The following is a 23,876-nucleotide window of genomic DNA, read 5'->3' as shown; positions in this document are numbered from 1 at the left end:
GATCCTCAAAATATACCTTTATTGCACAAATATCATTCCTGCATGGTTGGTTTGAACAAGATCCTAGTGTTTATTCCTGGCACTCATCCTTTGCCAAAGGGATTTTCTGAAAGTCTCACTTGTGCAAGGACAGCATCCCTGTTTTTTAGGGCTAGAGGCAATTGTGGAAAAGCAGAATTTAAAATATTGGGACAGCTTTCAGCACACATGAAACTCAGATGGATAGAAGAGATGAAGGATTCTTCTGACCAACAGGTATTTGCAAATAACAAGGCTTTTTAGCACATGGCAAGTAAATTTGAAAAAGAGGCCAGCACCATGTCATCAGCAGGCGAAAAAGAGGGGGAGATTCTTGGACAATGGCAAAGTCATGGAAAGCATCACAAAGACAGGCAACACAACTGAAATGTTTTCACAGGAGCAATGTCAGGTAATTTCAGGTTAATGCTGAGTAAAACTGGAAAGAAGAAAGAGCAAAGATTGAAGTCTCTAGATCCTTAGTATGGTGGAGAGTCATTCACACTTAAGTCTGAAGCACAGGAAGCCTGTCTATGGTGATATTTTGGGAGCCTGAGCTTTGCCCCAGCATGGAGAATGAAGGTGAAGGAAGAATTGGTAGGCAGCAGCAGAAAAGATGGGCAAATCATAGAAGAGAAATTCCTTCTCTATGATCAAGGAGAAAGCTGCCCTGAAGTTTTCTGCAGAAGAGCTTATGAACTGGAAGGACAGACAACTCAAGGGCTGCAGATCTTGAGAGCACTTCCGCCCTCTCGTTTTACTTATTGTCTGGACTGTCTTATTTTACCTTCTTGTGAGCCATGTTGAATATACTTCCCTTTGGGTTTGACTTTGTCTTCTCACCTTTTGGATTTTTGCAGCTTTTCGGTGATCACTGTACTTACTGTTCTTCCTCAAAGCAAATTACCAGAAGACACAACAGAAATAAGAAAATCATGGCATTTTTATAGATTTTATGTGACTAGTCACTTTATGTGACTAATGAAAGCAACAGTGTAAACTGTTGTTATGCACTGCATTGCAAGTTTTAAAAAAATAACTCAATCTGGGCCCTTCATGAGATGGAATAAGCAGTGAGCTGGTGCAAATTTTGCTAGCCATGATTCTTCTATATTTTTCAAAACAGAGAAGGAAAAATACTATTTTTTCTCTGATGGATTTTTGCTGTAAATATTGCAAAGTTTTTTCTCCTGGAAAGGTTACACATTCTTGCCTCTCTTCTGCTCATTTGTCACTAACACCCAACCAGGAGGTCACTTAATGCACTCGCACTCCATAGACCAGCAGATGTAAGTCTGTTAGTGCAGTGGTTTTGGTGTACTATTGCTTATCACGTTTTTGCCCTTTAGGTGCCAACCTGGATTCACTGGAGCAAGATGTACTGAAACTCTGCCCATGAAAATCCAAAACCAAGAAAGTATGTTAAAATAATCTGAACTTTGCTTTCTTCCCCAACTACAGCAACAAAATCAATAGTACTTGGTGTTTTCACAGTTCAGCTGGAACCGGCCTCTTTACTCACTAATTTGTGACCTGATTTTCTGAAGTACAATCTGTACACCATGGCATTATTGACCTCCAAAATATTTCTCGTTTGTGTGATTTTTGATCTTTCCATTCGTTCACAGATGCATTTGTTTTGCACACGCTGGCAGTTTTTCTGTTTGGGAGACTGCTGCATAGTGCAACCCTAAAAGACCAAACTCATGGAGATGAGCATGTACAGATCTTGTGTCCTTGCTGCCTTGTGGAAAGAGCATCCTAAAACCAATCTCGGTCTCTGGAATGGTGAATTTCTGTCTCAGATCTTGAAAGACATTTTGATCTGGATTGGTTTGGTTTTGGCTGGTTTTGCAGGGGGTATTTCTTTACATTTCCACAGAGCAGATAACTTGCTCTCAACATCCTGAGCTATTTTGACACGCTAAACCGAGATTCGGTTTCTGAAAGTGAACTCACCAAGTCATATCAGTTCACACTGAAGGAGCTTCTTTCTTAGCATATATTCACCTCTTCTCTTTTCTCTGTTTTTTTCTCTACCATTTTTTTTGTTTGTTTTTCCTCTCAGGTGCCCAAATGAATTTACTGGTGATCGCTGCCAAAACTACGTAATGGCCAGCTTCTACAGTACGTCCACTACTTTTCTGTCTGTGCCGCAGTAGAAGCATGCTCAGTCGGTGCTGCTTTCTTGTCGCTGCATCTTTCCTCCAGTTTTGTTTTTTTTTTTTAATCTGTAACTAGATTTGTTGCCTAAGGCCTAATATTGATTGTCTCTGCCTGTTGCATGAAAATTATAACAAAAAGCAGTTGCAAATTATAACCGAAAGCAATCCTGATGTTGTTTGGAATTGAGGGTAGGGGGAAATGCAAGACTTAGGAATGCTGTGAAATTAATTCTGAATGTGGGATATGGACTCCCTGCTGACATCAAGCAGAAAAAGTACAAAAACAAAATTTTGAAAGTCCCCCATTTTATTTGCCACAAGAAGCTTGAATCACAATACAGGCCAGCACTCTCTCAACCAAAGGATGGGTAGCTAGTCCTCTCCTTATATATGACATTTGTAACTAGAGGTTAAAGGTAATTGAAGTGCTTACATTGTTTATAGTGAGCACTTGCCAAACAGGATCAAAATTTTCTTCCTTCTCCTTGTCCAAGGTTCAGTGGAAAGAGCACAGAAAGAAAAAGAAAAGAGGAAGTGATTACTTAAACAATGAGGTTTAACATGTTTTGGGTATATTGTGAGTAACAGGTGCAAGAGATCAAAGATTGATCGGCCAAATGAAAGTATCAGACACACTCGTACACACACGGCTAGAATCAGCCCTGTAGTCCCATCCCATGAGGTTTCCCATGGAGAAATGGAAATTATTATTACTTGACAAGGATGTAGCAGAAGGTACACCATATATTTATTTCTCTCATTGGCTATAGCAAAGTCAAAGGTAACATACAAGAAAATTGCTTAGGTCTTACATTTAAATGCATGCTACTTACATTCAGTTGTTCCTGGCATCAGAATATACTGTGATCTAAAAGCAGTGTTATAGAAACTGGTTTTTTTTATGGATTACTTGCCAGCACAGAAAGACTATAGGCCAGCTTAATTTAATTTCCATTGGTATTTAGGACAAAAAGCTGTAAGTATGTGCTGGGCATTTTGGAGTCTGAAGAGATGCACAGGTTTTCTCTTATACTGATGGATGAAAAACATCCATACATAATTCATACTTTCCATCACAGAAGCTACCCACATAAATCCCACGAGTGCTGACTGGGGACTGAACCTTCCAGCACTCAAGTGTGCATTTTATGCCCTGCTTTAGAAGCTTTATTAGTGTGAGTTATATTTAAATCCCTCTGGTAATGATGGCCCTAAAATTTTTTATGCTGTTACAGTATTTGTTTACCAAATGTTAGATTTCAGTGGCCCTTTCTGTGGATTGTGGTGAAAAGTGCAGTTCGGATTTTCTGATCTTAGAATAATAATTTAAAAGGAGGCGGTGTAAAAAATATGTGATCCATTGTTTGCTGCTGAAGTTTATCTGAAAACTATAGAAGAATTGTATGTTGATAATAAATTCATTTTCCAACCAAGGAGTAAAAAAAAAGTTTAGGTGGGTTTTCCTTCCTTTGTTTTTCAGTTTCCTAACCCTGGTTGGGATTTTTAGAAACACCAGGTTGAGATTTTCCAAAATTGCCTCCATGGAAAAGGCATAGATGCCCTTGCCTTACTGCAAGAGTTACACATAGTTATTAGTACTTAAGTTGGTCAAGCACTTCCTCTCCTTGAAATGGAGAGGCAGGAAAATATACCTCTACCTACCTTAGGCCACTCTGAGAGCCCCAGCCAATGGCTATGAGAGTCTGGCACTTCTGCCTGCCCTGCATCTGCACTGCAACATCTGATTTCTTATACTGCTTAAGATCTTGAAATGACACTTTTGGAAAGGGTCCACTGAGGGCACGTTTATACTTAACTAAAAAAAATAAATCAATGAAGAAGCATTTATATGGCATTTTATTATCATACCCCAAGCAGACCAGAGCATATTATTTAACAGAGGACTTAGAGAGTTCTCCAAAGGCAAATGTTGCATCTGTGACTTAAAGCCAAGCTCATATTTTGCACACAGTGTTGTGGATGATTAACTTAGTTCTGTGGATGCAGCTTTTGCAAAGTACAGAGCAAACTGAGATGCTAAACAGTGTAAGTGCTAGTAGGAAACAAAAGTGTATGTGTGAACCATACAGCTATGTAACTTCACTTACTTTTAGAAGGGTCTTTCTTCATTTGGAAAAAAAGAGTCAGTGGGGTTCCAAGCCAAGTGTGCCTACTATCTGTTAAGCTGTTACTATCTTAATTTGGCTGTTAAAAATTTTCTTCAGAAATCTCCCCTGGAGTTGGTATTTGAGAGTCCTGAAGTTACTGAGCTGACATTTTGCCAGATGAGAACAAGGCACCACTGAGCATTCTGGAAATGCCCTGTCCCAACAGAATGCAAGGCTAACTTGACTCATCTCACGAGCCTGGCTGGCATACCCTGTAGTGTCCTTTCCTTGAGCATAGCAGTCACAGCTGCTACCAGGTGTGCCAACCTGGGTATTTTCTGTGGCTGCTTTGACTTTGAGGCTCGTGATCTACCACTGGTCCATAAGACAGCAGAAGGTAGCCCACAAATTGTTGCAAAAATACACCAATTCCATTCATTTTCTGCCTGAAAGCTCACACATATTCTCCCTTGAAGTCAGGGAATCAAGGCAAATGGAGGAGAGCAAAAGTAATGAGTCAACATTAAAAGTTTTGAGTCATTTTCATGTAGTTAGGCAAGAGAACTCTTATGGCAGCACTGTGCAGAATGATCCCTGGGATAAGAAACAGTGATAAAGCCATGAATTAATAGAAGGTTGAGAGAATGTCTCTAGAGTTTAATCACAGGTAAACCCTTTGTCCTCTCAAATGCCCCAGGGACCCCACTCAAAAGAACTATGGACTTGCTTACTTCACTAGTTAACAATTATATGAGTTGTGAGTTTAGAACTGGCCGGGGGCAGGCTGTGGCCCTTCTTGGGCATCACCTGAACAGGAGGCACTAGTTTAAACAGTGTACCAGTTTAAACAGCCCTGCCATCCCTGGTGAGCAAGAGGGACAGTACCAAGAGGGGCAGAAGGAATTTTTTTTAGATTATAGTGGTCCCTGCCTCATATTGTCACAGTGAAGCTGGCTGAGGCATTAAAGGGGGCGAGAGAAAAGCTCTGATATTCTAAAAGGATGACCGAAACTGCAGTTACTGTGCGATGGCCTAATTTTTCAGCCTTTTCATACAAACTAAAGGTCTTCAAAAGTCTGCCTTTAGCTATTCTACTGCTTCAGTATTTCTCATTTTCTACATATTTCTCAAGTAGTCACATCTGCATGAGGTAGCAGACAATCTCACCTGAGCCTTTCACTCACTTGTACATGCTGTGTGCTGAGACCAAGACTCCTAAATGAACAAGCAGCTTTGAAAAATGCCATTGTCCATCGTTGGCTCAGAATTTTAAAAGACAGGTTTTCACTATAAACTGCTCAGTTAATGTTCACTAAGTGCTAAAATTGCTATGATAGGTTACTTCAAGTATGAAAGGACAGATTTTCTATGCTCCTGAGATTGAACCAACTGTTACTTTTACAGGAGCCATAGGACTTAATACATGAAGTTCAAAACCAATTCTGCAACCTGAGTGCTATGGAAATGAAACAGATTTTGGATCCAAAGTGGAATCTAAATGTCACAAAGAGACTGTATCCCAGTCTCTTAAATAGCAATGGTTGACACACAGGGGGTCTACTTTTTGGTAGTTTAGGAGATTTGAGTTTGTTTTAAATTGAAATTGCATGAAGAAGAATTTCTATTTTTTTAGCATTTTTCATTACCCACAGAAAGAAACATGACACTTTGGTGCTTTAGAGTTGGAATCGGTCTTCCTGGACCTCTCTGCTGTTGCAGTTGATCCAGATGGGTCCTTTCTTTGCCAGATGCAAATTCCCTACAGCACCTGAGGTAGCGCTCACCCCTCCCTGGGCAGCACCGTGTCTCTAGGCTACCCACTCACCTGAACCCATGCAGCAGCCCTCTCAAGGTCCTGAGTGCCCAGCAGCTGTGGCTCACCATTCATAAACAGAGCATGCAGTGCTGAAGGACTCTGTTCCACATTTCCCAGCACCATCCTCTTGTTCCGTAGACCCTGCATCTCAGCAGGCTACAATATACCCAACAAGTTGTAGTTTTAAATAACTTTGCTGGAAAAAAATTGCTTCCTAAGCATTTTTTCCTGCAAGGCTGTCATATCCCCCAGTCACAACCAGAATGAAAACTGAGTTGTTAAAAATAATTAATTGTATTTATTCTTAGAGCACCTAGAGACAAATATTCAATAGAAGCCACACTGCATGTAAAAAGTGTGCAAAAATATCAGGCTAAGTTGGAAAGTACCAAAATAATCACCTGTTTATAAAATGAGAAGTGTTGGGATGTTCTGTTTATCAGATGTAGGAAATGTAACTAGGAATACCATAGATAAGTCAGAGCTATATAACATCTAGGTTTGAATAAGCAATGCATGTTTCTTCAGCATGTTTTCTTGTTAGGCCTTCCAGACAGAATATATTCCAATTTTAAATACCAACTCCCTATTGAATTGTATCAAATAGAAACTGCATGATATGAATGACTTCCCTAAAATTAAATTACCTTCAAACTAGGTGTCTTATCTATAAGCAAGCATAATTACAGCAATATATGTGCATGGGCATGTCATTCATTTTACTGAAGATTTAATCAAGCTTTCTATGCAACTAATGTATATCATTAGCAGAGGTCAGGTAGGCATGTGAAACTGGCGCTTTAGGAAGAGACCTGGATGGATTCCAACTTACTTAACCCTTAAAATGTTACTGATTGACAACAAAGAATTGACATTCCCCATGTGTGCAAACTACATTGAAAATCCATTTGCTGTGAAAATTACCATTGGATGCAAATTTCACAGTACACAAGAAATAAAAAGGCAAGAGCTACCATGGCAGTGGTGTTGGTCCGATGGGAAGGGTCTCCTAGGGTATCTGCTGGGGTGAAACCTGTGTTCCTCTTGACCTGCAGGGCCAGCTGATTTAGGCAGTGATTTGTGTAAGGGATCAGGCCCTGCCCCGTGGGTCCGTACGGCTGGCCAACGAGCTGTTCTGCCAACGCAGCACAGTCCAAAGACAGGGAAGGGGGGTTGGCTCCTCATTTTCCAGAGGCTGGAGGCCTGCTGCAGTCAATTTGGAAAGCAGAGGACTGCCAGTGCTGAGTAATCAGTGCCAGCCACCTCCAGGTCACAGTGTTCAAGAGCAAGGGAATGCATTCCGGGGACAGGAGCAGGGTCAGAAGGGAGAGCAGTGCACAACCCATCTCTAGGGGTATGCTGCCCTTTGTAGAGCATCCCTTTGCTGCCATGCTCCCCTGTGAAAACAATCAGCCATTGTACATGGCGTGCTCAGGCCACAGCCCTGTTCATCTCAGTAAGATCTTTAAGGGTTAATGGTTCCTGTTGTGTTCCCTGGACTGTGGCTGCTCGGATGCTCCATGTATACCTATTTTGGTGTATAAGCCTTGCAGAAGGTCTGGTCACATAGCTAAGAAAGGTGCCCTTTCTGCACTGCCCACATAACCATGCACCCTTTGTCCTGTTTCATGTGCAGACACAGAATAGCTGTAATTCTCATATGTAATTTATTTTTAAGTACAGTGTATTGCTCTTTTCTGAAACTTTTTCCTTTTTCTTTCTTTTTTTGACAACTTTCTGCATTGGCAGAGCATCTTGGGATTGAATTTATGGGTATGGACCAATCATTCCTTTTAGCCTGCAGATTCTAGACCCTGAGAGATAAACCCCTTTTAATTTTTTTTTTCTCCACTTCCCCTTTTCAATTCCTAACCAATTTCTTTGTGCTTTAAAAGGGATCATACAGCTATAACAACAACCCTTGACAAAGTGTTAGTGGAGATCAGTTCACTAAAATGGTCATCAAACTATTGATAGGATATTCCAGACTTAAGGAATTCTAGGAATTACTAGAGTGATCATAACATTGTGTACATTCCTTTTTCTGCTGTATAGCTTTGACTAGTTTTGACCTCTGCTTTTGGTGAGTTTTTCTTGGGTTGCCAGGTTTTGGAAACACTGTAAGTGTTAAGCAAAATGTCTAACTAATATATTAAAAGTAACAAACTGTTATGGCCACATAAAATTTGCAGTGTTGAGCTCTGATTTTCAAGTAAAGTTTTATGTCTAAACCCACATCTTGGTGGTTACACATCATGTGTAAATCAGTTGCCTATACATATCTGCAAATTATATGATATATATGTTCCTTTCCAGGTCTGTAAATTCAGAGTGGACTGAAAGTTATTTAGGAATTTAAGTAGAAGTTTACAGCTAGACTCCAGATCCTCAAGTCAGCAAATATATTCAATATTTCTAAAACTAAACTCAACAAGAACATTGGCAGTGGGTACTATTTTCACACTTCAGCTTTAATATAATAGAAATAGATCTTTTAAGTCTTATTCATGAATAGACTGTACTTATCTGACTAGCTATTTGTATTCAGAGGTACAAATAAAAATAATGCATTTCTTGAATAGGCTAACTTGAAATTCAGGTCACTTTTGGTTTGGAATCTCTTACAATTATTGGTAAATATTTTTTTTTTAATTTAAAAAAAATAACAGATGGTGAGGCAGTTTTTGTTCATGTTCTTATTAAAAATGCCCCCACAAAATGTCATTAGCTTAAGCTGTGAACAGTAGAAAACCCATTACAAGCCCAAATTTTAAAAATCACTCACAACCCAGCTTATTTTTTGTTTTTATTATGATCCTAAATTAGTATTAATTCCCACTCATACATATTAGGTTGTAGTGGAAGATGTATGGCTACATTAACATATGAGTTAAATTAAAATCCTTTTAAAAACTGACATGCAAATTTTGCTTTATATATGAAATTACATTAGCAGAACAACCTCTTGGAATTAAATTCTTTTAAAAATCACCAGAGATATGTAAGAAGAAAAACTTTAAAACAAAGCAACTTTAAGACTTCATGTATCATCAGTTATGTATAAATTAAAGCGATGTGAAATTAATTGCATAATATGCATATTTGAAAGGCTGCTTCTGTCATACCTTGACTTAAGTCTTATGTTGATTTGATTTTCCTAGCATTCTGTAGGGTAAAAAAATATTGAAATTATTTTTGATACTTAACAGGCTAAAATCTTTCCTAAATTCTCACTGCACATAAAATTCTTTACAGACTTTCCTGCAAGGCTGCTATAAATTTTTCTCAAGGTAGTTTAGTCAGCATATGTAATTTAGCTGGGTGTCATTAACCGACTCCATACACATTAACACTAGTCAGAGACAGAAGGCAGTTTTGGGGCAAGATGTAGTATAACCCAAGTGCCCCTGAGGAATTCTTCACAAAACTCTTCTTGGCCTTAAGCAGAGTCCAAGGCTTGTCTTTGAGGCACTGTGCCATCTGCAAAGTCTTGACCAGGATCCCAGTTGTGTCCCGGCTGCCGGCAGCCCCTGTCACCCCCACTGGCTCCCCCAAACGAGGGATGCCCTCCCTTCCCCCCGACCTGGGCATCCCTCATTTGGCCCTGGCTGTCCCCTGCCAGTGAGGAGCACAGCCACATTTCCATGAGAGCTTGCTGGTTTGCTGGGCATGACCTGCCCAAGTGCTCTCCACCAGACCATGTCCCTGTGGTTTGAGGGCAGGCGTGACAGCCCCACCATTCATGCACACCATGTCCAGCTGCATTTTCCTTAGGGCCTTCTTTCAAAGGGCACAGGAGGGAACTAAGGCTATGAAAGCAGATGCAGGGGTTTAATTTCCCATGCCTGTCAAGACCTATAGACCCAGCAGTACTGGTGGTGCTGGGAGCATTGCTCAGGGCTGCACCATGAGCACAGCCCTGCTCCCTCTCCACGTCCCCTGTCTCCTGCAGTGAGTGAGCTCCCAGAAAGTCCTGCACATATGCAACGAGCCTCAGCCCACTGGCAAACTCAGTTAGGCCATCACCAGCCAGCTGCCCAGCTCATTTGCAACAGCCTCAGCCTGCACCAAAACTCCCAGAGTCAGTGCAATTTTTCCTTCAGTACAAAAACTGAGCAGAGTGTCCACTGTTAATCTTCTACTTCCTCTTCCTTGTGCTCCAAAAAAACCAGGTTGATATGTCATTATTCATTTTGCTTTCATAAGCTAACAGCTGACAGCATGACAATAAAATAATTGTAATAATTCAAAGCATTTCAAATTAGCCCCTAAATTGCTTAGCAATTCTTCTGTTTCCTGTGACATCCTTGTAATACACCATTTCCATGGCTAACTAATAAGCGCTTTCAGAAGGGGCAAAAAAGGGAAGGGGATCCAGTGCCACTAACTAGCCTAGGTGAGGAGTTATGCTGTATGAGAAATCCCTTCACACTCTGCTTCCACCTTTTTTTTTTGTCCCCAAGCATTTCTTCTCTCTGATTTTTTTCCAGTTCCAAGCATGTGCCAGGCCTGTTGTTGACTTCTTTACCCTCTTCTCCTGTCTTTCCTTATATTTCACCTTCCTCTTTTTCTTTGTCGTAGTTTGGTTTGGTTGGAGTTTCAGTCATTTCTTCCTTCCCTTCTTTGACTTTCTGTTCTTGGAGTTATATTTTTTTTCTTTAATAAATTTTTGCAGCATCCTAGTTTTACCACACTCACTTCTTCTTTCCTCTTCCCCTGTCTTTGTTAATAATTAGTGCTATTAATTTTGTCTGACAGTGCTCATGACCTGTTTGCTGGTGTTTGATTTACAGTGGGTTTGGCTTGTAAGACAAACTTGTTCCATGATGTGGTGCATTGTATCAGAGAAATTAAGATTTATTTTTGCTTTTTGGTTTGTTGCATGGAGTATTTGCCGCTTGCCCACAGCAACTTTAAAACAAAACTAGACAAGCTCAGGAAACACGAAGGAGGGAAGTCTGCTTCCTGTTCAGTAAAGGAGTATTTTCTCCTGAACTGGTGTGTCATTTATGACAGCCCATCATTTGGACATGTGAGAGATACATGGCACATGTGAGAGACCACTGTGCACCTCTGTACCAGCCAGATGTAAGTCCCTTCCAGCAGGAATAATGCTGACATTTATCCCAAAGGTAGTGCAAAGCTGTGCAACTCTAATTCATTCATTTATTTTTAATCACCTGCTGATTTTCTGACTGTGGTCGATATTGCAGGTCACTCTTGGTCTGTCTGCTTAATCAAAACAAGACTTGAGTAAAGCTAGACGTCCATTTTTCTCCTAAGAGCAAGGACACAAATCCTCATCTCTAAAGCGTCAACACAGAACGCACCTCTGTTTCAGAGCTCCTTACTTAACATTCCCCCAGCAGAGCACTCAGCACTGCTCTCTGCCAAGCATGAGCAAGGCTGGAAAGCATCAGTAGCTCCAGCCCAAACATTAGCAGTGCTGCTAACACCTTTATAAAAGTGAAATATCTCCGATGAATGAGATACGTAACAAGCTGTCATCGCTGAGCAAGCTGCCACCCTAGACAGAGAGTTCCTTTGCTGGTCACAAAGGGATACAAGTTGAAACTCTGCATTTCTCTCACACAAGGCACTTCTGGTTGTGGATATTGTTGTGTTTTAGGAGGAGCTCTGGAGAAAGAGTCTGTATTTTATGACCAGAGCTCAAAACCTGTCTTCATTTCCATTGGTGATATAATTACAAGCCAAGCTCATGTTTCAAATGTACAAGAGTGTTTTAAAATTTCTCCTGTAAAGACAGCTGAGATATAAATTGACATGGGACCAGAGGGATATTGGTGAAAACAATCCAAAAAAAGATAATAAGAAAATAAATTTCTCATAAGACCTGTAAAAATGGCTTTCATTCCAGCTGTCTTTGCAAAACTTCCAAAGCATTTGCAAATTCTTGTTATTACCTTACCACACTTCATTTTTATTTCCAGCAAATGCTGTGTTTGTCAACTAAGAAGTTGTTTCTTAGATATTATTCTTGTTAGCTTTTTAAAAAAAAAAAAAAGTTACTTTTGACTGTAATTCTGTAATTGTTCTCATCCCCAGTATTGTGTTTTATAGTTTGTGGTGTAGTCCTGTTCTCCTCGCAGTCAACAATGAGTCTGCCTGAAGTGTGGTGGCTGTGTCTCGGTGTGGCTGTGTGAATCTGTGCAGTGGTTTGTAGCATGACAGCTGTTGACTGTGTGCTCCCTGCCCAGCCATCCTACATGTTGTGACTTTCTCTGTTTTTGTCCCTTTCTAGAAGCTGAGGAACTGTACCAGAAACGGGTGCTGACCATAACTGGCATTTGCATTGCCCTTCTAGTAGTTGGCATCATGTGTGTGGTGGCCTACTGCAAAACCAAGTAAACTTTTCTCTTCTATTTCATATCTGTGGTTGTTGGTCAGGGCCTCCCCAGTTGACTGTAACTTCTCTGAGCATAAGATTACATCTGGGTTTCCCTAGAGGTGAGCTTATGAGACAAACTTGTGACCAGGGTGCTTTGGTCCAAGCCAGATGAATGTGAGTCTCCATGTCCATCAGCAGTGCAAAATTAAGAGCAGTATCCGAAAGATTTTTCAGTCTTCAAACGTAATTTGCAATTTTTTGTCTTTTTTTGTTTGCTTTCTTTTCTATCACCCATTTCAGCTGGTTTCCCCAGTTGAAAAGGAACAAACTCCAACCCTGGAATCATGTTGCTTTCCAGCAGTGAATTTTATCTGTAAGCCTAATTTGTTTGTACTTGAGACACAATTAACGATGCTAAAAGTTACTATACACCAAAGGCCAAAAAATTCAACACAAAAGCGCTCTCAGTGCGAAAATAGGCATTTAATGCATTCTGTGAGTCTCTAAATTACAGGGGGTGACTCTGAAACATGCGTGAGGCGCTCTGGACTATAAATTACACAGAACATCAGCAGAATTTCTGCTGCCAAAACTTCTGGCTGCCTTTATAAATCTCCCCACCAAAACACAGAAAGACCTTATCGTAAATATTCCACGTTTGTATAAACCTGATTTACTGTTTCAAGCCCTGATTGGCAGTTGGTTTTTGTTGTCAGTCCCACTAATAATGAATGTGTTAAAAGGGAGGGAGGAGGGAGATCATTTGTTCCTCTCAGTGAGAGTCCAGACACACACAGCTGCTCCTTCCCATAACCTTGTGCCAGTGGTCAGTGGGGAGCAGCTGAAACAGTAATAAAAAATCAGATCAATTACTGCTTGTAGAAATCACATCCCCATGTATTCCAACAAACATTTGGTCAGGATCCTGAAGTAAGATTTTCTGTATAAGGAGCCCGCAGAATCCATCAGGGGTCTGATGCTTTTTTTGCCCCAGACATCAGCAATCACTGTGAATGAAAAGTTACCTGTTCTCAAAAACAGTTGATGAGTGTCCCATGCCAGGACATGGCCCTCCAAATGTAGCAGTGATGCCAGACTGGTATCTGTGAGGTGATTTTCATATGTTCTTTTCCCTAAATAGGGGAAAACTCAGAAACCAAGATAAATTTTGGAATGGTGTTAGGAGAACGACCAATGTGATAATCTAATAGCTTGGATTTTGTTGGTCTTCTTGCAAGAAATACTGCTACTAAATTGCCAAGGCATTAGCTTCAGACATTGAGCCTTAATTCAGAGGTACTTTATTTGCACATCATTTACATGGAATATAAAAGCTTCTTAAGTATATAGTAGCTTACCTGTTATTCTCTCATCTCAGTTTTGTAGAGTAATTTCTTTATTTAGTTAGTGTCCTTTTACTACAGGACAAACAGCACAGATAAAAGCATGCAAATTCAAATACACTGGTCACTGAAGGCGGGAATAATGCAGATTTCTAGGGACAGATTCCCTGGTTACACGTGCCAGGATTTCAGTCCTGTAGATGACAAACTCAGACTCCTTCTAGAACTTGCTTTCTCTACCATGTTAAGAAACTCAGATTGTTCTCAGCTCACAAGGTATCCAGAACCTCATGAAGGGGAGCTGTGAAATCAAATTAAAACCTTGATTGAGGGCTGCTTCTCAGCCCAGCAGGTCTTTGGGTAGCTCAGATGTCTCCAGGCACTGCGCTGTCCATACACCGTAACTGCTTACATGTCCTAAGATGATGCCTGGTTATCCTCAAAGCATAAAGTCCACATGAACCAATGAGTGTATCCTTCTGAGACAGGAGCATTTTCAAGACAGATGTATCTGTGCATGCCATTCACATATGTGATGTGGTGTGATATAAATTAAGCATTTTCCACTATCCAGGCAGCATTCACACAGAGAAAATATCTAAAATGCTGTATGTCAAATCATGTTTTCATTGTCTTCACGTTTTCATGACTATCAAGCTTCAACATATTTACTGCCCTCCCTCACTCCTCCCTTTTTGTAAAGTTTGAAATAGTCCCCTTGAGTTCAAAACAGGATTAAAAATAGTTATCTCTTACACTGTCCTACCCTGCCATCACTATCTGCATCTCTGCTTACAGCTTGGCATTTTAGCTTTTGCCACAGCCAAAGTCATATGCATTCCAGAGTGTGTTGAGGCCTGCATCCTCTCTTCACTGCTCTGGTTTCTGTGACAGTGTGGTGGAAGTTCTCCAATGTAATGAGAGAAAACTGGGTAGTATTTATAAATTAAGTCTGAAATTGAATAGCCCTTTCTCTGGTTATTTGTTTTGATGTTTTAATTAGTGTGTTCTGCATAGCCAGGTTTTACTATGCTGTAAGTTTTGCTGCTGACAGCTTGTAATGATCTTCTGAAAAGTTCTTCTGAAGAGGGCTGGAAGGATTACAGAATCACGGAATCATTTAGGTTGGAAAGAACCTGTGGGATTGTGTCCAACCTTTGAATGACCACCCCCTTATCAGCTAGACCATGGCACTAAATGACCAGTCATTTCTTGAGCACCCCCAGGGAGGGTGACTCCACCACCCATCTGAGCAGTCCGTTCCAATGCTTAATAACCCTTTACATGAAGAAATTCCTCCTGATGTCCAACCTGAACCTCTCCTGGCACAGCTTGAGGCCATTTCTTCTTGTCCTGTTGCTACTTGCCTGGGAGAAGAGGCCACCCCCTCACCTGGCTACAGCCTCCTTTCAGGCAGTTGTAGAGAGTGAGAAGGTAACCCTGAGACTCCTTTTCTTCAGGCTGAACCACCCCAGCTCCCTCAGGCACTCTGCATAGGACTTACATGTTGTTAGCAAGTGGTGAAATAGCAGCCAAGGACAGGGGACAACAGAAGCATCAAAGTCAGTCAGAGATCATTTCTTTAGTACATGGATAGTTCTACTAAATGCTTTAGCACCCATGGCATCCACCTGGTAATCATTAGGCTCCAGAGCAAATCTGATGTTGCTGAAACTAAACCTTCCAGAGCTGCCAGGAGGTCTGTAGGCTCAGTCCTATGCCATATACCCACTCTCTGGATTTCTGAGGCTTAGTCTGCACTCTTCTCTAACACATTTATGTATTTGAGGTACACTGTTGAGGAAGGGGATGAATCACACCAAAAAAATGTGTAACTGCCACATCACAAAGACCCTGTTGCAGTGTCTGCAACCATGCCCTGAGGCACAGACACCTCAGCTCCCTCTGGTGAATGGAGACCTGTAACTTGATGGGCTGTCAGAAGCTTTGCCTTGGCTCTTGTGAGGGTGTCAAGGTGTCTGGGTTAAAATCTCTCCCCGCTCCCACCTGAGTGCAGAAAAGTTCTCCTCCTAAGACAGAGCACTGCTTAGAAATGGCTTCCCTTCTCACTTATTCCTGTCCCCCTTTGTCCTGCTGACTCCTGGAAGGGATCCCAAACATCTTTCCCCCTGTGCAGGTCCCCACAGCTCCAGCTGCAATTAGACCTGTGGTTTTGAGAGTCGCTCTGAGCTCTAGCAGCAGTGGAGAAAACTCTGGCAAAAAAAAGTGATGTTACATTATTATCACCAACATCAGTATGCTGAAAGGTGCAGCTGCTCTCCTTTTGTCTGTCTATTAAAATTGTTTTTGTGCTTCGTGCGCAGGAAGCAGAGGAGAAAGTTGCGTGACCGCCTTCGGCAGAGCCTGCGCTCGGAGAGGAACAACGTGATGAACATGGCCAATGGGCCCCACCACCCCAACCCGCCGCCCGACAACGTCCAGCTCGTCAATGTAGGTTTCACTGCACATGTTTCAGCCTAGGCTGCCAGTGCCACACAAAAGCTCACCCCACAGCTTTTAAACATCTGCCTGCTGCTGCAGGCGGGTGACTGATTTCTCTTGGCTTTCTCCACACAGAAAAAATTGCTATCGCAAACTGCTGCCGTCCTCTCCATCAGATGCACCGTCCTCGTGGTGTATCTGATGGTAATGGGAGGTTGCTTTTCCACACATCTGTCTATTGGGCCTTCTCGTTCCCTTGTTAGCTACATTTTTATAGCTTGTGTGGGATGCAGACCTTTGCTACTTTCATCATTTGTCTCCTCCTGTTTTGAGTCTAGATGGGCTATGTACACAGAGATGTACATGAAAGTCCTCAAGTGTGTCAGTAGTTTCTGCATGTATTTAAGTGACAAAATTTGTGCTTTGGCACACGTAAAAGGTTGAAATCTGGGAAGGAGGGATTGGGAATTTTGTCTACAAATGTACTGTGAATTACAGTTTGTAAACCTGAGGTTTGTCTCGGTTTTCTCAGCAGTACGTTTCAAAAAATGTAATCTCCAGTGAGCATGTCATCGAGCGAGAAACAGAGACCTCGTTTTCTACAAGCCACTACACCTCAACAACACATCACTCCGTGACAGTCACCCAGACACCTAGCCACAGGTACTGGAGGGGGAAGGCAAATAGCAGCTGTAATATCTGATCTGTTGCTGTTGTAAAACCCAAAAATGTGTAAAACAACAAAGCTGAGGAGATCTATGCTCCCTTCATAGTGTTTTCATTTTAAGGCTAAGAATATTTTAATTATCTTCACAGGAATTTACAAAGACCTTTATTATCTGAATGGCATTCCAATACTGTCACGCTGAATTTTAGTATATGCAAATTGCTAAATCAGGGACAGTTCTAATGACTGGAGAACCCCCTTCCCTCTCCTTTTATCCATACATGCAAAATCACCTTGATTCCTGTGGATTCATAAAGTTCGCTGAACTCTGCAGCTCCAGTTACCATCCCAAAGGTTATGCTGCAGATCCTGTGTGGAAACAGAGCCCCTCCTTTCCCTGGCTAAACTTCTGCTCATACACAGTTGCCACCAAAGCCCGCTCTCACACTCCCCCTTCCTCTTTTCCGGGTTGCTGCTCTCCAGCTGGAGTAATGGCCACACTGAAAGCATCCTCTCTGAAAGCCACTCGGTGCTCGTCAGCTCCTCCATGGAGAACAGCAGGCACGCCAGCCCAGCGGGGCCCCGGGGCCGTCTCAACGGCATCGGCGGGCCCCGGGAAGGCAGCAGCTTCCTCCGGCACGCGAGAGAGACCCCCGATTCCTACCGAGACTCTCCTCACAGTGAAAGGTAGGACACACCGCCCCATTGCTTTCAGCTGGCCAGACCTGGTGTTTTCCCGGATGGTTTCAAAGCTCGGGAGCACAGGATAGCTGTTAATGTAGGGCATGCATCTCCTTATTCATAAAGGTGTAAAGCTGAGTAGTAGTTTAAAAGTCCACCAAAAGCATTTCTTCCCTTCTTGCCTCCGCTGAATTTAGTCCTATTAGCCAGCAGTTCGCACTTGGAAAAGCTCCATCGGAGTAATTAGTCAGAAATTTCCGTTGAAAACTGTAAACAGAACTTTGCCTAAGTACCAATTTCTTAGTAGGTGCAAGTGAGAAGACTGAGAGATTTTGCAGTGAGAAAGTAATGTTTTGATCCACAGGAGGAGGGCCCTAGGGACTCCTAAGCAATATAGAAATTATGCCGCTACCTACTTTCTGGTGGGTTCCAGATCCTAAATTCCCCTTAACTATTTATTAAATAAAAGCAAGGAATACAAAGTGCAAGCCAGAAGGACCCAGATCATTATTAAATCAGGAATAGTTAAAAATAAACCTGGCCAGGAGTTTTTCAACCAAGTAATTTTTTTCTCTTAAAAGATTGGTTCATCAGCTCCTAAGATCTGCCTAGAAGTACATCAGTCACAAAAAAACTTTAACTGAAAAAATCCTGCTCAGGTTTAGGCTAGCATTTGAGTTCAAGATGGCCCCAGAATAGCAATAGAAATATTGAGAAGAAACCAGACATTTTAAAAGAGCTTTTCTCCCCAGAATCATAGGCAGAAGAAAAGGAAAACAAAAGGTTATGGACCAGTTCTCTGAGGACTTCGAAATCACAAGGGATTTGGCCTTGTGGAGTGTCCATGATGCCAAAAATGCAGCCAGGCAATCCCCAAGGAGACTGAGTTGTGTAGGAGACAAATTGTGGTTTTCAGAAAAATGAATGCGCATATACGGCAAATGCCATTTCTGTGGTACTCCCTCTGCCACACAAACAACTGCTGAGCAGCAGGAAGAGGGCCCACTGAGGAAGGACCCTGAGTGTAGTACCACCAAGGATAATAAACTACCCTCTCATTAAAAATTTTGTGTTATTTACCATGGAATTTAATTTGAAGATACGTGGCTCACATGACATAAACAGCCATGGCTCCAATCCAGCAGAGCACTTTGACAAGATTATCTTTTAATTGTGCAAGTAGGCCCACTGAAATCAGCAAGATTACTCACATGGGTAGAGCTCAGCATGTGCTTAAGTGCTTTGCTGGATCAGGACCTGTAACAGTAAATACCATGTTGTCTCCTGCCTGGGAACCGAGCAGGATGCACGGCCACACGCCTGCCAATGGTGAGTAGCGCAGCTTAGTATATTTGGCCATCTGCATGTGAGGAGTGAAGACCATTCTTGCTGTCTGCCTGCATTGCATGGGACACCCAAAGCATCATTCTAATACAAACCGTTTAGATTTAATTGGGGGCGTGGTGCTGGGGAGAGGGGAGACCATATTGCTTTTTGTTCCTCTGAGAAGAAAGAAGGCATTGCGTCAGTTGTTGTGTCTCTTGAAGGTTGTACTATAGGTCAATAGCAGCAACGTTTCTGTGGTAATTCATCAGGCATTGACATCCTTGCCTGTGCCTGAAGCAATCCCAAATTTGGAACGTGGGAGATGATAGTTCCCTGGGCATTAATTGCAGGCCTCATCTTTATTTAGCAAGCAGGAAATACATTGCCAATTGTTCCTGAGATGGCTTGTGTATATAAGGGAGAAAGTGAGAGTTACTTGGAACTAAAAATTACTCAGAAACATAAAGGAATGTAGGAGCTGACAAATTACTTCCTGAAGTCATCACATGTTGCTGTACTGTGAATTGGTAGACCAAGGCTGTATTCTCTCAATTTTCAAATTAAATTGTACAGACATTACAAGGGGTTATTTGGCGTTACCCCTGCTTTTGTGGGATCCCATGCCCTGCCACCTGCGTACACAAACAGAAGGCACAAGCAGTTTTATCTTGGATGTCCTTAGCTGTCTTACAGGAGAGAAGATCAAAAAACACTGTCTCTGCACAAAAGGCTGGACTATATGATGAAGCTGGCAGCATATAACAAGTTAATGTGTGCTGGATGGCCATGGGTACACTCTGATCCCCTTTCACTGAGCCAGCATAGTTGGCCATGAAGCTGAATAAATCAATCACCTTTTAACCTTCCTTTCAGGGTGGGCTAGAGCTGCACAAATTCAGCTCCTGAGCCTCAGATTGCAGACAGCAGCTAGTTAGCACTGGCCTGTTAGGGTGTGGGGGAATAGATCAGAAATGTGGGAATGCACAGCACTTCAGTATGAGTAACTTGACACTGTTGGAAGCCTGCACAGTACATTGAACACATTTAACCAACTCAATGGGTTAACAGAACCAGCTTAGCTAAAATCCAGTGTGTCATAAAGACGTATATCCAACAGTGTACCAACGGGGGAAGTAGAAAGGCTTCAGTTTTTCAGACAATGCTATTAAAAATATGAAAAGCTCATTCATGGAAGCAGAAAAAATTACTTAATTCATCCAATGCACAGACCTATTCATTGCCCTTTGCTTAACAAACTTGATTAATTCATATGCATAACTCCAGGTTTGTTTTTTTCCTTTCTCTTGCTCTTCAGTTCATGTAAATCAATGTGCAATCAATGCGCCTCTAGTGAAATCAATTTATGCTGCTGCACATCTGTCCAGAATCCATCCCATTTTCTCCCTCTTCCTGAAACTCCATTTTTATCAAGTGTAATATGTGCAACTGAGTCATAGATTGAATAAGAAAGATGGATTCAGGTTAATTTCAGGCTCAGATAAATAAGCCACTGATGGAAAACTAAATAACTACATCAGTCCTAGACATATAGCTTTTCTCAATGGGCCTGTGATGGTGCTCAGAACAATTTTAACTTATACCCAGACAAAATTCGGGCAGGTGAATTTAGGAAAAGAATAAAAGCAAAGCCAGACCATGCAAAGTGTCGTGCTGGGCACTGTGCTTTTGATCAAGAGGTTTTAGGCAGATCTTCACCTGGCATGAATCCACATGACCTCATAGCATGTCTACTGATTAAAACTAGTTGAGATCTTCACATTTTTTGTTCTGTTTCTTTGGGACAAACCCTGTAATGGCACCTAAGCTTTATTTTCAGAAATCACTTCTGGCCACTACCCTTCCTGCAGGAACAGGGACAAATTTTGCAGAGAAATCATGGGCACTAGGCCAGACAATCCTGTCTTTCAGCATTTGTTCCCATATGAGGACAAATGATACTCTGCGCTTCTTTGCAGACAGATCTATCAGCCAGGGTAACTAGCACCCAGGAGTGGAGCAGCACAAATGCTTCTCTGACTGCCCTTGGTGATTAAAATTAGCAGAATCTGGCTCTATATTTTATCCAAACATTACTTTCCTCCCTAGCCTGAGACAGTTTGGTTGCCAGAAGAGGGTGAAGCCCCAAGAGGACTGTCCTTCAGTTCCCTTCCTTTATTTCCCCCTGTCTGTTTGCATGTACCCCAGATTCTGGTCAAATCCTTCCAGAAGTGCAGCAGCTGTTTTCCTTTTGAGAAAATACTTGCAAATGCGTTTTGTTTCTGGCAGCCTGTCTGTCTCTGAATCCCATTCCTGGATTCATTCCAGAAAGCTATTCTGGTAAAAAATTTACAGCATCTCTATGGCTGAGATCTGGGAGTTTTGCTATGCTCCTCCTGCTTTCATATGTTTTTGCCCATCATCCCAGAAGTCAGCAGTTTATAGGATTACTAGGAAGAGGAAAGGTTCCTTAGTAGCCCTCTGTGAGGATGCTGGGGATCTTAAGTGAATCCCTGCCATGTCTCTCCCAGTCCACATGAGCTGCTGTTTTTACAGGTCACCACTGCCCCTGTGCTCGCAACCTGTCCCCATCTCTTTTCTTCAGGTATGTCTCAGCTATGACCACACCAGCTCGCATGTCACCCGTTGATTTCCACACTCCAACTTCTCCCAAGTCCCGCCCCTCCACAATGTCACCGCCGGCGTCCAGCTTGACCGTCTCCATCCCTTCGGTGGCGGTGAGTCCCTTCATAGAAGAGGAGCGACCTCTGCTCCTGGTGACTCCGCTGCAGCTGCATGAGAAGTATGACCACCACCTCCAGCAATTCAACTCCTTTCACCACAATGCCACCCATGAGAGCAACAGCCTGCCGCCAAGTCCTCTGCGGATCGTGGAGGATGAGGAGTACGAGACCACGCAGGAGTACGAACCAGCACAGGAGCCTCCAAAGAAACTCACCAACAGCCGGAGGGTCAAAAGAACAAAGCCCAACGGTCACATTTCCAGCAGGGTGGAAGTGGACTCTGACACAAGCTCTGAGAGCAGCAGCTCTGAGACCGAAACGGAAGATGAAAGAATAGGTGAGGATACGCCATTCCTGAGCATACCGAACCCCGGGGCAGCCGGTCTGGAGCCAGCCACTGCCTTCCGGCTGGCTGAAACCAGGACTAACCTGGCAAATCGCTTCTCCACACCAGAAGAGTTACAAGCAAGGTTGTCCAGTGTGATAGCTAACCAAGACCCTATTGCTGTATAAAACATAAAACACATAGATTCACATGTAAAACTTTATTTTATATAATGAAGTATTCCACCTTTAAATTAAACAATTTATTTTATTTTAGCAATTCCGCTGATAGAAAACAGGAGGGGAAGAAAACTTTTATAAATTAAATATACATATGTACAAATGTGTTATGTGCCATATGTAGCAATTTTTTACAGTATTTCAAAAATGGGGAAAGATATCAATGGTGCCTTTATGTTATGTTAAGTTGAGAGCAAGTTTTGTACAGTTACAATGATGGCTGTCCCATAGTATTTTGCGAAACCTTTTAGCCCTCAGTTGTCCTAGCTTTTTTGTGCACTGCGTTATAATGACTGGATGTATGATTTGCAAGAATTGCAGAAGTCCCTCTGGTCGCTTGCTGTAGAGTCTCGAAATCAGAAAGCCCTGTAATGGCACTCTCACCCTACTCCACCAGAAAAACACACATATGCACTCACACAGAGTCAGAAAGGAACAAAAAAAGATTAAAAAAAAAAAAAAAAAAGATAAAAAAAAGTTTAAAAAAAAGTTTATTATATGAGAACTTTTATTTGCTTTCCGTATATGAGATGAGTTTTGTCTGCTCTCTGCCAGCCAAAAGGTTTGCTTCTTTGAGCACTGGGATAATAGTAGATCCAACAGCATGCTACTATTAATTACAGCAGGATAACAAAAAACATACAAACAAAAAAAAAAGCCAATCTGCATTAAGTAATGTTACTTATAGAAAGAAAGTAATACTGTGATTTTAAACCAAATATATTATTAATCAGAGGTCAGCTTGTAATCACTAGGAGCTGCCATTTCATTATTTTCCAGATATTAATTGTTCTAGTTATCCCTTAGGAAATGGGTTTAAGTTAGCTGAGGCTTTGAACCCAATACTCTATTCAAACAAAAAAGAAAAAAAAAAGAAGAAAAAAGAAAAAAAAAAAAAGCATTTATATTAGTTTATGTTAATGGGGCAAATATAATAGATATCTGTAATCAAGCAAGGAAGAAATCTAGCTGGAAAACAAATGCCACTAATAAAAGTGCAATCAGTTTTCACCTCTATTTCTTAATGTTGATTTCTAATACATGACTTATTCTTTTGTTTCCACTCAATTTTCTTCCCCTTTTTTCCTTCCTCAGAAAGAACCCTGACAAGCTTCTAGCAATACCTTGTTAGAGTTGCTGTTGGAGTAAGGCTTTCTTGGACAAAGAAAGGCCTTTCAGGGAAGAAGAACATGATTTGCTGAATGGTGAAAAAGTATAGGCACGTAGGAGGGACAAAGCAGATGTGTGGAGTTTATTTCCACTCACCTTTACTGACTCCATTACTTGGGTTGAGAGAGGCAAGCCTGATGCAGAGCCCATTTATGAAGGCGAGCACACCATGTGAGTTACAGCCCCAGTAACCCATGTGTGACTATTTAATATCAGTGTTTATATAGCCAGTGACAGTCTTGAAGTCATTGACTAGTAATGAACAAGGATGCTGTCAGTGCTGGAGCAGATGCATCCATCCAGACAGAAGCAAATGGACTCTTTTGCACTGAATTCCTATCAGTTTAGTCAGGGTCACTCTGCCTCTTCTAAACTTTTGATTTTTTGTTGTGTGTTCAGTTGGCACAGCATTGACTCAGGATTGATGTGGAAAACAAATGTTTTTCCTAGACTCTGGGGATTCTGAAAATGAGAACATGTGTTTTA

General features: G+C 41.7%; 1 protein-coding gene across 3 annotated transcripts in view; it reads left to right on the top strand.

Moving 5' to 3' along the window:
• Positions 1-22,169, top strand: part of NRG1 (neuregulin 1) — a gene marked incomplete at both ends in the record, with an annotated part of 170,764 nt that extends 148,595 nt beyond the window's left edge. The window contains 7 exons of one of the 3 annotated variants that reach the window (XM_084225539.1): positions 2,087-2,145; positions 7,857-7,880; positions 12,370-12,472; positions 16,124-16,250; positions 16,774-16,904; positions 17,392-17,595; positions 21,518-22,169. In XM_084225539.1, coding sequence (XP_084081665.1) covers positions 2,087-2,145; positions 7,857-7,880; positions 12,370-12,472; positions 16,124-16,250; positions 16,774-16,904; positions 17,392-17,595; positions 21,518-22,169 — 1,300 coding nt within the window. Of the gene's footprint in view, positions 1-1,367; positions 1,436-2,086; positions 2,146-7,856; positions 7,881-12,369; positions 12,473-16,123; positions 16,251-16,773; positions 16,905-17,391; positions 17,596-21,517 lie in introns of all 3 variants that reach the window. The other 2 variants (XM_084225538.1, XM_084225540.1) reach the window with 2 other exon arrangements.
• Between the last annotated feature and the right edge of the window lie 1,707 nt (positions 22,170-23,876).

The sequence above is a fragment of the Fringilla coelebs genome (assembly GCF_963513975.1).
Source record: "Fringilla coelebs genome assembly, chromosome: Z".
Classification (NCBI taxonomy): domain Eukaryota; kingdom Metazoa; phylum Chordata; class Aves; order Passeriformes; family Fringillidae; genus Fringilla; species Fringilla coelebs.
Note: the sequence above shows the minus strand (reverse complement) of the source record. Positions and strands in the feature narration are given on the sequence as shown.